Source organism: Manis javanica, chromosome 13 (assembly GCF_040802235.1).
Source record: "Manis javanica isolate MJ-LG chromosome 13, MJ_LKY, whole genome shotgun sequence".
NCBI lineage: Eukaryota > Metazoa > Chordata > Mammalia > Pholidota > Manidae > Manis > Manis javanica.
The window spans coordinates 3,315,900-3,328,057 of record NC_133168.1 but is presented as its reverse complement, the minus strand read 5'-3'; the positions used below and the strand labels follow the sequence as shown (position 1 = coordinate 3,328,057).

Here is a 12,158-nt window from a genome sequence, read left to right as displayed (position 1 = left end):
TCTGTGCATTAGTTCTGATTTCCTATATAATTCATGTAAAAATATATTGAGTGTCTGCTCTGTGCCAAGCACTGTGATACCCTCTGGGGATATAATGGTGAAAAAGATACATGTGATTTTTGCTTTTTTTTTTCAATTCAATCTAGAGCAAATCCCTACTTCTTTAGACCTTCCCTAAACCGCCCAATCAAGGCTCAAATCCTACAGCAGGTTTCCCCCACTGTGGGATTTTTTCCTCTTACAAAGTGTACAGTCCCAAGATCTGTGCCTGAAGCATTCTAGGTGTCCAATCAAGTTAGTACACAAACTCATTTGATTAATTATTTCAGTTAATGGACACTTACGTCCTGAAAATATAAAATGAATGAGAAATGTCCTTGAGTTTCTCTCAGGCTATCAGGAGACATAGATACGTAAATAAATAATGTCCATGAAATGCAAACAGCGTGATGACTGAAATCTGTTCTAGATTGGTTGGCGGCACAATGGAGGGGCCAATGGCGTGGAGAATTCTGCTTGGAGGAGTCAGGAATGAAAGGCCGAATTTCTGAACTTCTAAACATTTGAGCAATTTTCCCTTCTTCCCTCTTTGCTCTCCTCCCTTTTTCTCGTTGTTCCCTTTGCCCTTTAAGATTCAACTTGAGGACCACTTTTATAATAAATCTTTACCTAAGCACCCCTCTTCCTTGCTCCCGAATTCCCAGGCTGGGTTAGTAACGTCTCCAAATTCCCACAATGCCTTGTACACACCTCTGCTAATTCTGTCAGGCTTTGATGTGTCATCTACGTACCCATCGGTCGCCCCACCCCACCGCCACCCAAGGCAGGGTCTGGTACATCATCAGCATTCAGTAAACTCAGTAAATGCTTCCTGAGGAAATAGAAATTAAAATTGCAATGATATCATTGCATCCTCACCAGAATGACCAAAATGAAAAGCACTGATACTATCAAGTGTTGAGGAAGATGATGCCAAAAAAACTGGAAATTTCAGACATTGCTTAAAGGGGTATAAATGGATAAAACCATCTTGGAAGATTGTTTAGCAAAACAATATGCATACCCTATTACCCAGAGACTGAACTACTGGGTATATTATGTCTAAGAAGGTGCATATAGGCTTTATTCGTAATACCCCTAAATTGGAAACAACCTAAATGTCCATCCACAGTAGGCTGGATAAGTGTATTGCGGATGGTATTATTCACATCAAGGAATAGTACAAAATAATTTTTGTTACGAATGAAAAACTGCTACATGCAACCAAATGAATGGGTCTCATAGACCGATATTGAGTAAAAAGCACCAGACACAAAAAAGTACTTATTGCGATTCCACTTAAATGAACTTCCAAAAGAAGCAAATTTAATTTCCGGTGATAGTTTGGAATTGGGGTTAACTTAGACAGAAGGGAGGGGTAAGGCCCTGGTAGGGGACAGGAGAGAGACTTCTGAAGATTTGAAATGCTGTATATTTTTATGATAGTATAATTAAGAGCCACATACAGAAGGATTTTCTGGGACAGTGTCAACTGCCCTCCATCAAAACCATTTTATACTGACATCCACATAAATAAGCAGAAATTTGAGATACTTTTGATTTTTGCATTTTTTTCCTGTATGTAGGTTATACCTTGATAAAAATGTAAATGTAACAATAATTAGATAAAAAATGAATGTTCCTTCAATAAGTGAGTGAGTGAATGAATGAATGAGCTGGGTCTTTAAAGAGAAAAGAAGGTATTACAGTGTGAGAGGGACCTGGACTGCATTGAATTTTTAAGAGAGCTTGGTTCTTGGTTCTTTATACTCTAATGATGCTCCAAATAATTGCTCATATGGTTACATACTCATCTGTAAACTTCCCTTGTTTAAATATTAGTTGTCTTTGTTATTTTGAGCACGATTGTGAGATTAAAAAAAGAAAGTCGCTGACAGTAAAGCAGATGATGAGAACCTTGAACTACTTCATTCGCCGTGAGGGCTTTATTAGCCCCATTGGGACCGGGGAACTGTGCTTAATTCCCTTCTGGATTTTATCCTTTTGAGCTTTATGAGATGCAAGTGCAAATTAATTACTGAAGCTTCTTAAGGGGAGGAGAGGAGCTGGCACCTGTGTTTACCAAAAGGAAAGCCAGCCACCCAGCCTGTGACACGGCCCAAGCACCCAAAGGCCAGAGTGGAGCGGCCCTAATTGCGGGGTGCCCGGCCCCGGGGTGCGCCTCTCCCACCCTTTGGCACGCGGGGCTCACGGCTAAGCCACTCACGCTGTCGCCGGGCACGGTCCGGGGGCGGCGAGCATCCCCAAAGGCCGCCCAGGGCCCACGCACCGCAGGCGCTGCGCCGCAAACCCGCCGCTGCCAGGGCTCCCACCCTGCGCGGGGGGCGCGCCGTCGGGAGATGCGGCTCCCCGGGCGCCCAGCAGGCGTCGCTCCCCCGCGGCCGCGCCCGGACAGCGGGGGCGCGTGGGCCTCGCCTGGGGCCCCGGGCGCGCGCGTCTGTGCCGGGCCCCAGCCGGCCGCCGTCCCCGCCGCGCGGGGGCGCTGTGCAGCGTCGGGACCGCCCCGCCGCCCGGGGCGCGCGTGCTGCTGGGCTGCCGGCCCTCGGCCCGCCCCCGCGGACAGGGGGCGGCTCCCTCCGCGGACAGGGGGCAGCTCCCAGCTGGGGCTCGCGGACAGGGGGCGGGTCCCCCTCGGACAGGGGGCGGCTCCCTCCGCGGACAGGGGGCGGGGCCCCGCGGACAAGGGGCGGCTCCCTTCGCGGACAGGGGGCGGCTCCCTCGCGGACAGGGGGCGGTTCCCTCCGCGGACAGGGGGCGGCTCCCAGCTGGGGCTCGCGGACAGGGGGCGGCTCCCCCCGCGGACAGGGGGCAGCTCCCAGCTGGGGCTCGCGGACAGGGGGCGGCTCCCTCCGCGGACAGGGGGCAGCTCCCAGCTGGGGCTCGCGGACAGGGGGCGGCTCCCCCCGCGGGCAGGGGGCGGCTCCCTCCGCGGACAGGGGGCGGCTCCCAGCTGGGGCTCGCGGACAGGGGGCGGCTCCCCCCGCGGGCAGGGGGCGGCTCCCAGCTGGGGCTCGCGGACAGGGGGCGGCTCCCCCCGCGGGCAGGGGGCGGCTCCCAGCTGGGGCTCGCGGACAGGGGGCGGCTCCCCCCGCGGGCAGGGGGCGGCTCCCCCGCGGCCGGGGGGCGGCTCCCGGTTGGAGCCCGCGGAGAGCCCTCGCGCGGCGTCCGGCGTCCAGAGCACCGTCCAAGCAGCCGTAGGCAGAGGCGCGCAGGATGCCGCTGTCGCCGCCACCGCGGGGCGGCCCCGGGGAGCCCAGCCCGTGCGCGACCCCCAAGAAGCACACCCCCTTCCACCTCTGGCTCTCCAAGAAGAAGCCGCAGCCGTCGGCCTGTGGGGTGTTCGTTCCGCACCCGCCCCGGGCGCCCCTGTGCGGGGCCAGGTAAGCTCCCCGCGCAGCCCCCCGGGCTCACCTCCCCTCACCGCCTTGGGTCCTGGCCCGGAGTCCGGCTCACCTGCAGGAGAGCGCGGGGGGCAGAGCGGCGCCGTCGTGGCCCCTGCAGGCGACTCCTCTCGGCTTCTGGCTCAGACAGGACCCCCGGAGAGGCATTGCGCCCACCATGGGGCCTTTGACTGGCAGAGACTCTACACAAGAGTCCGCACTGCCCGCCTGCTCAGGACAGCAGGCGGGCAGGGAGGGTTATCACCGTATTGAGTGACAGGAACCCTTGGGGCTGGACAGCACTTTTGATAATGCTGCCTTTGTCGTGAAGATCCCCACTCTTGCAGGTATCTCGCAGGATCCGAACGCAGGCAGAAGTGTCAAGGGTGGTTACCCCCCACCCTTGGGTGGGGGCCCTGAGGCCAGAGCGCCATTGGCTTGTCTGCATTGGAGTCAGTGGCAGAGCTAGGCGACATCTAGTTATTCAAAGTGTAATTACCATTGTGCTTTTACATTTTTATCGTGATTTTGTGGTGGTTTTATTCTCTATGTAGAATCAGTTATGCTGTTCTGAATGGATACATTCGTTGAACAATAATCACTTGAGGCAACAGCATATTTATGTGGTTCAGGGGGATAAAATATTTTTAATGAAGGACAGTTGGCAATTGTCCAGTAAACCCTTCAGTACGTGTTTTTAAAATACCTTTATGAATAATGAGGGCCAGAATAAAATTGTGCAAGATCTACCTTTTAGCCATATTTTCCTTTTTATTTTGAAAAAAGCCTTGATTTTGCAATATACCTCCATTCATTTAGTAAAATTTTGTTGAGCGCCTTCACTAAATGCTGGAATATAAAACACAGTGAGGGCGATCTCTGTCGTCAAAGAATTCTGAGTGTCTTATGGAGACCAAAAAGTAAAGTAGACCATAGATGTCAGCCCAGAGAAGGGAATCCAGGCAGGCTTCCTGGAGGAAGATGCCGGAGTAGCTTAGACGGAAGGAGAGGAGCAGCGCCTCCCAGGCAGAGATTGCAGCGTGAGTGTCACCAGCACTCAGAAGAGCTTCCTGAGAAGCACAACAGGCAGTGCGGTGGGGGGGAGGGGGGTGTATCCGAGTACTGGACCGGGTCGGGAGACCTAGTGTGCTTGACCATGAACTGAAATTTCTGACAAAATAAGTTACTTAGTGACGATGTACCCAACATGGAAGTGTTGTTCCTATTACCTTAGTGAGTATTTTAAACATTCCTTCAGCGGTTTTTCTTACCTGACATGGTGCCATCCTTTCCTGTCTGTCAACACGTAAATCACACACAGCTTTAGACAGTTGCTCCCGATGCCAACCCCTTGCAGACTGAAACCTCAGGTCGGCGCTTTTGCTCCTCTCCTGGTGCCTCTGTGTCTTACTTCAGTCTTGAAACACTGTCTTCTTCCCTTCAGAACTGTGGTCAGCTTTGTACTAACAAATGTTCTGAAACCTGGACATACTGGTCTGTTTGGGGGATGTTTTTCTAGTGGGACAGTCACTGTGAATAGTTTGTTCACTTCCGAGAAGGTGGGCCTGTTGCTAGTCTGTGGAGAGTGGCTAATGCGCACTGAGGTTTCCGGGCAGTGTCTGGCCAGTGGGGTCTCTCGAGCTGTCTGACCACGTCTGTTCATTTCTGCCCAGGACTAGGAGGTGGTAGAACTCGGCCGCAGTGGGCACCACTCACTTGTAAGGATGGGACTGTTGGGTGGCCACAGTATTTGCTGGGCACACAGGTTTAATTTATAGGTTTTTAGATTAGACAAAAATGAATTTATATCCTGGCTATGTGACCTTGGGCAAGTTACTTCACTTTTCTGGGTCTCAGCTTCTTTGTTTGGAAAATGGAGAAAATAGTAGTAGGGACTCTGCAGGGTTATCGTGAATATCACATGAGAGTTTATGTTACTAAATGTAAAACATCCCACCTCTGGACCCAAAGTAGAGACTCAGTTCATGTAAACCACCATCATCATTATTATAAATGCAAGAATCTAATGGAAGAAATGGGAAAAAATAGGATTGGATGGGGAAAACATGCTTCCCTTGCTAGGGGAGCTTTCTGCTTTCACAGTGGTTTAAAGTTTACTGAAGTTAGATTTCTGGATTCTGTGGATATTTGTGGCTTATAGTGTATGTTCTAAAAATCCATGATGGTCACTTCTTCCTCTACATAAAATTATTTGAACGTGGCTGCCTCTGTTCCTAAAATTCACCCTTAATGTTTTTTCAGCTTGGCTTTGATAAACATGTTGGTGTGCTATTTTTCACAGGAATCGAGCCATTGCCCTCCTGGGCAGCCCTATCTGTCTAGTTTTACTCTCTTGCCTTCAGGGGGCCCGTGGCATGTGCAGAGAGGGCACAGGGAGCCGCGGTCAGACTTTTCTTAGAGGCCATTAGTGGACCTGCCATTTACCAGGCTTTGTTATACTCCATTCTGTAAGCAGTTTATTCAGAGTGTGGGTTCTCCAGCTGGGTTTAAATCCCTATTCTACTCCCTGTGACACTTGGCCATGCCATCCTAGGCCAGTTATTAACCTTTCTGTGCCTCCGTTTTATCATCTATGAAAGGGGCACAGTAAGAGTTGTTGTAAAAATAAGTACATTAAGGCACAGCACATGCTCAGGACACTGGCTGGCACATTGTGAGCGCTCAGTGAATGGGAGTTCTCTGTTTTTTTTTACTAGCATCTTACTTCTTTCGGGGTAGTAATTTTACGTGTTTATTTTCTGCTATATGATGGAAACGGTGCTTTTCATTTTCCCTAATCAAGGCACACACTGCTATTTTGATTATAAATGGGCTCTTAGCTAAATGTCAAGGCAGTGAATTAAAAATGATCACCCTTGAACTGACCTGAACCCCAAACCCAGAAGCAAGCATCAGAGTTCTCTTCAGGACACAGCTGTGAGTGGACCTCAAAATCCTTTGAAAATCAGCAGACCTAGTTTCATGTGGAGGAAAAATGCAGCCAGTGCCAGAGGGCAGAGCAGCCTCAATGGGCAGGCAGAGACCTACTTCCTAGTCAGGGTAGGCAGGCTCCAGTTTCAGGAGCATAAACAGTCCCTCAGTTTTCTGTACTTGAGTGAACCTTGCCCTTCTACTGGGGAAACAGCTTCTTCCTGTTTGTATCACTAGAATATTGTGAGGATAAACCGTTGTTTGATTCCTTCAGAAAAAGAACAGTCACTCAAAATGTTAATCGAAAGCATGCTGGAACTGTACAGTTAGTCTTCCCGACTTAAAATTGATTCTAGATTTCATTCATTTGCAGCTGGTTTACTGTTTAGAACTCTAAACAGGTTTAATTATTTTCTAATGGACATAGCTAGATAAGTCTAGTTTTGTTTTATCTAATGCTACCTCAAAACTGGCTAGTACTGAGTTTTTTCCCTTATTTAGCTCAGGCAAGAGTTTGAATTTAGGTTTTATCTCACCACTGATAAACCAGCAGTTTAAATGTTAGTCCTGTCACTAGCTTTGAGCTCCTCGGGAAGTCACAAATCCACCTTCAAGCTTCATGATCTGTGACCCACCTCTTAGCACTGTAGACTCACAAAGCCTGGTGCCTGGAAGATAACAGGTGCTCAGTAAATAGTAGCTCTGAGAGTCCGCGGCAGGAAGAAAAGCATAGCCTGTGGTGTGGGGCAGACTTGGTTTCAGATCTGCCTCTGCCATTTGGAGAAGGCTGTCAAGCCTCAGCTTCCACACCTGTAAAATGGGCGTGATAGCATTTTCCTCATGGGGCTCCATGAGCATTAGATATGGTATATGTAAAACATGGTAAGCAATCTGGCCAACAGCAGGGGCTCGGCTGATGGGAGGTGCTGGGGGCAGCGATCGTAACTGTCTCCATCTTCATAGTCACAGTGGTGGCATTACTAAATGCATTTTTACTCGGTGAAGTGGAGTCAGACAACGTCAGAAGCCCAGAAGGAGGTGTGACCAGGTTGGTCAAGTACCTTTGAGTGTCTGGATGTACATGTTAGTCTAAGGAAGGGCGTTCAGTGACTTAAAGGTCTTAGTACATCTGACCTAGGAAGCCAGAGAGGTTCTTGATGCTGGGAGCTGGACTTTGGGAAGGATTTTGGAGTCCAGGTTTCGCCTGGGACAGTTCTTCAGCACTGCTTTGTCATGGAGTCACTTTCTCCACCCTCTGTTTCCATACTTCTGTTCATAATCTTCTCAGTCCATATACAAGTGACATAACTGCTTTTGGAGACCTTTAGAACTTTTGGGCTTGGATTCACTTCTTTTTGCTTCTTTAGTTTTCAATTACAAATCTTACTTTTCAGACAAAGCAGCAAATCGTTGCTTTTACTAGTCACCCATGATTAAGGCAGTGCAGCCAAGATGTCAGAGAGTGAAATCCATTTTCCCACCCCGAATATTCATTCAAAATGCCCATCTTACTATGAACGTTACGTACACATACCTGCCTTAAAGTTTGAGTTCACTAAGGAGTCAGTGGTATTTCAGGAACGTCCATGCAGAAAAAAGTGATTGATTGACTCTAAAAATTGTGTCTGTTGAGGTCATTTGAATCCTGTATTCTGTGCATTTCTGTTTACCTTGAAAAACTTTATCGAATAATTCTTCATCTCCATTTCATGTTGTACTTATTGTATAGGAGACTTAGAGATCTTGTTTATGAAAAGCATATGCAATATGACCTGCAGAGTCATTTTTCTAGGATAAATGGTAGGTTATTCTATGGTACAAATTCCTTTCTGCATATTATTTTTGAGATGCTTATCAGTCAAATTTTAGAGAAGTTTCAACAAACACCGAGCAGTCACTCTACACCAGGCACTGGGAAATAGGACCATGAAATGAGAGGTAATCCCCTGCTAAGAACCCTGGAGCTGGTGGAGGACGAGGGGTAGGGATGAAATGAGTAAATTAACATATGATGTGTTAAGTGCAGGGATAGAAGAAGAATTAATCACATGTACTAGAGTCAGAGGAAGGATTATCTTGAAGAAGTAGAATTTTTTTCCCTTATGAAAAAAGTTTTTGAGTTTTCCTCAAACTGAATCATTAAAAGGGAAATTTTTTTCTTGAATTTGGAGATCATCAAAGCCTCAAAACCTTCTTGAGGTTATTATCATCTGAAACTATATCCAATAGTGGATGGAAAGAAATATCATGGAAACTTTAATTTTCACAGAGGCATTTAAAACAAATAAAGAGAATGTATTCAGGATTATGCATAAATCGTTTTCTCTGGTTCCTTCAACTATCCAGAGCCTGGGATCATATTATTTCAGCTCTTCTGTCATATTTTGACACCTGGAAATAAACACTGGGCTTGGAATGTGACATACTTCTTTGAAATCCTTGGCTGAAGTTCTAACTAAACATGATGTTGACACTCTAGAATTGTGTGCTGAAAATGAGTGGTTCTTAACATTCTTTAAATAGATTTACAGATCCAAAGAGGATTCTTCTTTAGCTAACTTGGCGTCTACCTGGTTTTGGTCAAATGATTCTGGGGTCTCTTCTAAGAAGAGTCCAGCACTGCTGCTGTTCTCAAAGCAATGTGTTCTTCCTTAAAAGCAATCTGTCTTTATTTTCCTACCAAATTGCCTGGCACATTCAACAGGTGTATATGGAAAAATGAATTTGGGGCTTTTTCCCAAGACAAGATTGAAATGTGAATTCAATATCTTGACCCAAATTGAGTTTTCAAGATAAAGTATGTATGTGTGACTGACACTTGTGGGGTGTTTGGCAAGAAAGACCATTCAATTGTTGATGAGTCTCGTTAGCTCATTTATAGGTCCCTAAAGACACAGCTGCTCTGGGATAGTCCAAATGCCTCATCAAAACAACCTCTATGAAGTCATACTCGTGAGACATCTTTGTTCTAGAGAATTAGCACTTGCTTAGCTCTGTAAAGCACTATGGGTCTCCTAGGTTGGCCGGCTCAGTAGGAGTGAGGCAATGCCAGCGGCCCTTCATAACCGGGGGTCATTTTGACAAAGTACCAGGAGACCCCGAGGCCATACAAGTGAGACAGAGAACCCGAAGTCCATTCGTGGTGCCCTCAGCATCTCTCCTCAACAAGTTATAAAGAAGATGTGTACAGGTTGAACATGTAGCTAACAGAAAAATCAAACACGGAATTAGCAAGTGCCTTTTGCTTTTTAGCTTCCTGTAGATGGTAGTTAAATGAGTAAATGTAAGTTTGTTATTAAGCTTGACAAAACATTTTGAGGTGAAGAAAGTTGGCTGCTGGGTGGATTTGTTATCATCGTGTGCCATTTCAAACCAGCAACCCTGATGGTCTTATTCAACAGAAGTTGGGACTCTGGCATCCTGAAGGTAATATCATCAGATGAAATATAAGAGATTTGGCCAACAGTTACATAAAGACCATGCATGATACACCTTTTAATTTTTTTCCAAATTAGTTTATAAGCAGTGACACAAGATCCTGACACTACTTGGGATTGTCTAGTTGGAGAGTCCTTATCTTTTAATTGGGGTCGAGAGGCAAAATAATACGTGATATGAATAAGATAAGAAAACAGAGGAAGCATGTGGTTTATAAAGCCTCAAACCATGTCTGTGACAACTGTTTTCCATCAAGATGTGATTGAAAGATGTAATTTGTGTAATATACACTGTGTGTGTCAGGCACTGCTCTAAGCACTTTACAAATACTAACTCACCACAGTTAATTCATAACATCCCTGAGAAGGAGGTGCTATTATTATCCCCATTTTAAGGAGCAATGAGCCACAGAAGGGTATGATAATTTGACCAACATCACACACAGGAGTTTGTAGGGCTGGGGTTGGGATTCCCCACCAGTGGTCTTGGGTCCTACAGTTAATCACTGCAAACTGAAATCACTGTGGTTAACACTGCCTTCTTTAGATGTCCACAATGAGTATATTTAGGCTCTAGATTTCACTAGCAGAAATTATGTATGTGTGTATATATGTATATGAATATGTGTGTGTACATACATATATATGTATATATGAAATCAAGTTAACTTTTGGTATTAGACAATTGCTATGTGAAGTAAGGGGGGAGAAAAATATGCAAATTCATAGAAATATATAAGCACATTAAAATCTTGGAGGACAAAACAATTTCAAAGCAGAAATTCTAAAGTGTATGTTATATACAAAACTATCTGGTCTAGACCCTGAGTGTGGGGCTCCCGCCCAAGCTTTGCCAGGAAACGGCCTAACCAGGTGGGCCTCATTTATACATCCTCCTTTGGCCCCTGCAGTTCTGACACAGGCAGAAAGTGCAAGCTCAGGCATAAGTGACCCTGAAAGTTGATCGTTTCTGCCCAGGCTGGGTGGGCCTATCAGACTTTCCGAAGGAGAGGTGTCTGGGTGTCCTGGTACTTGAATGTTTTGGTTTTACTTCCTGATTTATCCCGAGGATTCCTGCCAAGGAGTATAGGTTTTATTTTACGTCGACCTTACTCGGCAAGGATTCCACCGCTGTTGATGTATTCCGTTTGAGGTTCCTGATGGCTCTGTGCAGCGCGCCCAGAGGAAGTGGGACTAGAACTCAGGTTGTCTCGTTTCTGGTCGGCTCTTCCCTTGGACCCTCTTGGATTGTAGACTGTACCCCTCCGTTCCTGGCCCCTACCCACCTTTGACAGAAGCCCCATTGACTCATTTAACTTCCTGATGACTGTTCACCCAGGCAGTCCTCCCCTGGCTTCATAGACCAGCAATTCCGAGACTGTCTGATCCCCAGAATGAATTATTAGTTATTCAACCAGTGTGTAATGTACACGGTAGTCTTGCTGATGACGCATTGAATACTTTCAGAGTTTCTGCTCCAATTAGTACTTCACCTGCTACCTAAAGAAGAAAAACTAAAAATAGCTTAATTCATGTTTTCCAAGAAATTTTAAAGCTTGCACAAACCATATTCGTTAACAACAAAATGGCATTTAAAATGACAAGGGCCATCTGTACTGTGCCCACAAAGAGCTCCCTTTACAGGGCTGGAAGGAATGCCGGTGCTGGGATGTGTGACATATCTGACATATGATTTGTCTTTTAAGCATTTCTGGTAATACTGATGCATTCCTAAGTATCCTATGAAAGCGCAGCTTGATTGTTTTTGCATCTGCTCTCTGGAAAAGATGACAGGCAGAGCGAACTGTTGGCATTCTTGTTGAAATACAGTGTCTTCGTGTGCAAACCTGAGAACTGGCCCTTTTCAAGCCTCTGCAATGAGGCTCCCCCAGGCCTTGCCAGCCACCCTGGCTCTACTGCCTTGCAAATGTTGACCTGATTCTCTCCTGTTTGGCTCCCATGAACTAAGGGGTTGGTTTCTGCAAAACATGAAAATGCAGTTGCTCCAAGGTAGGATTACGAAACTATTCTCTCTTAGTTTGGGCTACCCAGAACAGTTTTGTCTGGAATAGACACCATTCTCAGTCAGGAGTTTCCCATTGGAGCGAGCATATTCTGGATTGAAACAAGAGTGTGTGTCACTAAACATGTTCAAGCAAGCTAGTCCAGAACTAGATTTTGGATTTTTGTCAGGATGAAAGCTAAGTACAACCGAATGGCTGGCATTCGTTCAAAGTATTGACTCTTACCACTCTTCATTTTGTGATTGCCCTAATCTCACCCTGCAAGAAGTTTCAAGTACTTTGACCTGGAAGTTTCAGTAGCATCTTTGGTCGTGAATTGTGCCCTT

General features: G+C 46.5%; 1 protein-coding gene across 3 annotated transcripts in view; it reads left to right on the top strand.

Annotated features, from left to right (window-relative positions):
• The first annotated feature begins 3,156 nt into the window (after positions 1 to 3,156).
• Positions 3,157 to 12,158, top strand: part of CRYBG1 (crystallin beta-gamma domain containing 1) — a 146,840-nt gene continuing 137,838 nt past the window's right edge. Inside the window, exon 1 of one of the 3 annotated variants that reach the window (XR_012124688.1) lies at positions 3,157 to 3,440. Coding sequence is in view for 2 of the 3 variants with exons in the window: in XM_073220844.1 (XP_073076945.1) it covers positions 3,274 to 3,440 (167 nt within the window). In the remaining variant the exon portion in view is untranslated. The remainder of the gene's footprint in view (positions 3,441 to 12,158) is intronic. The other 2 variants (XM_073220844.1, XM_073220842.1) reach the window with 2 other exon arrangements.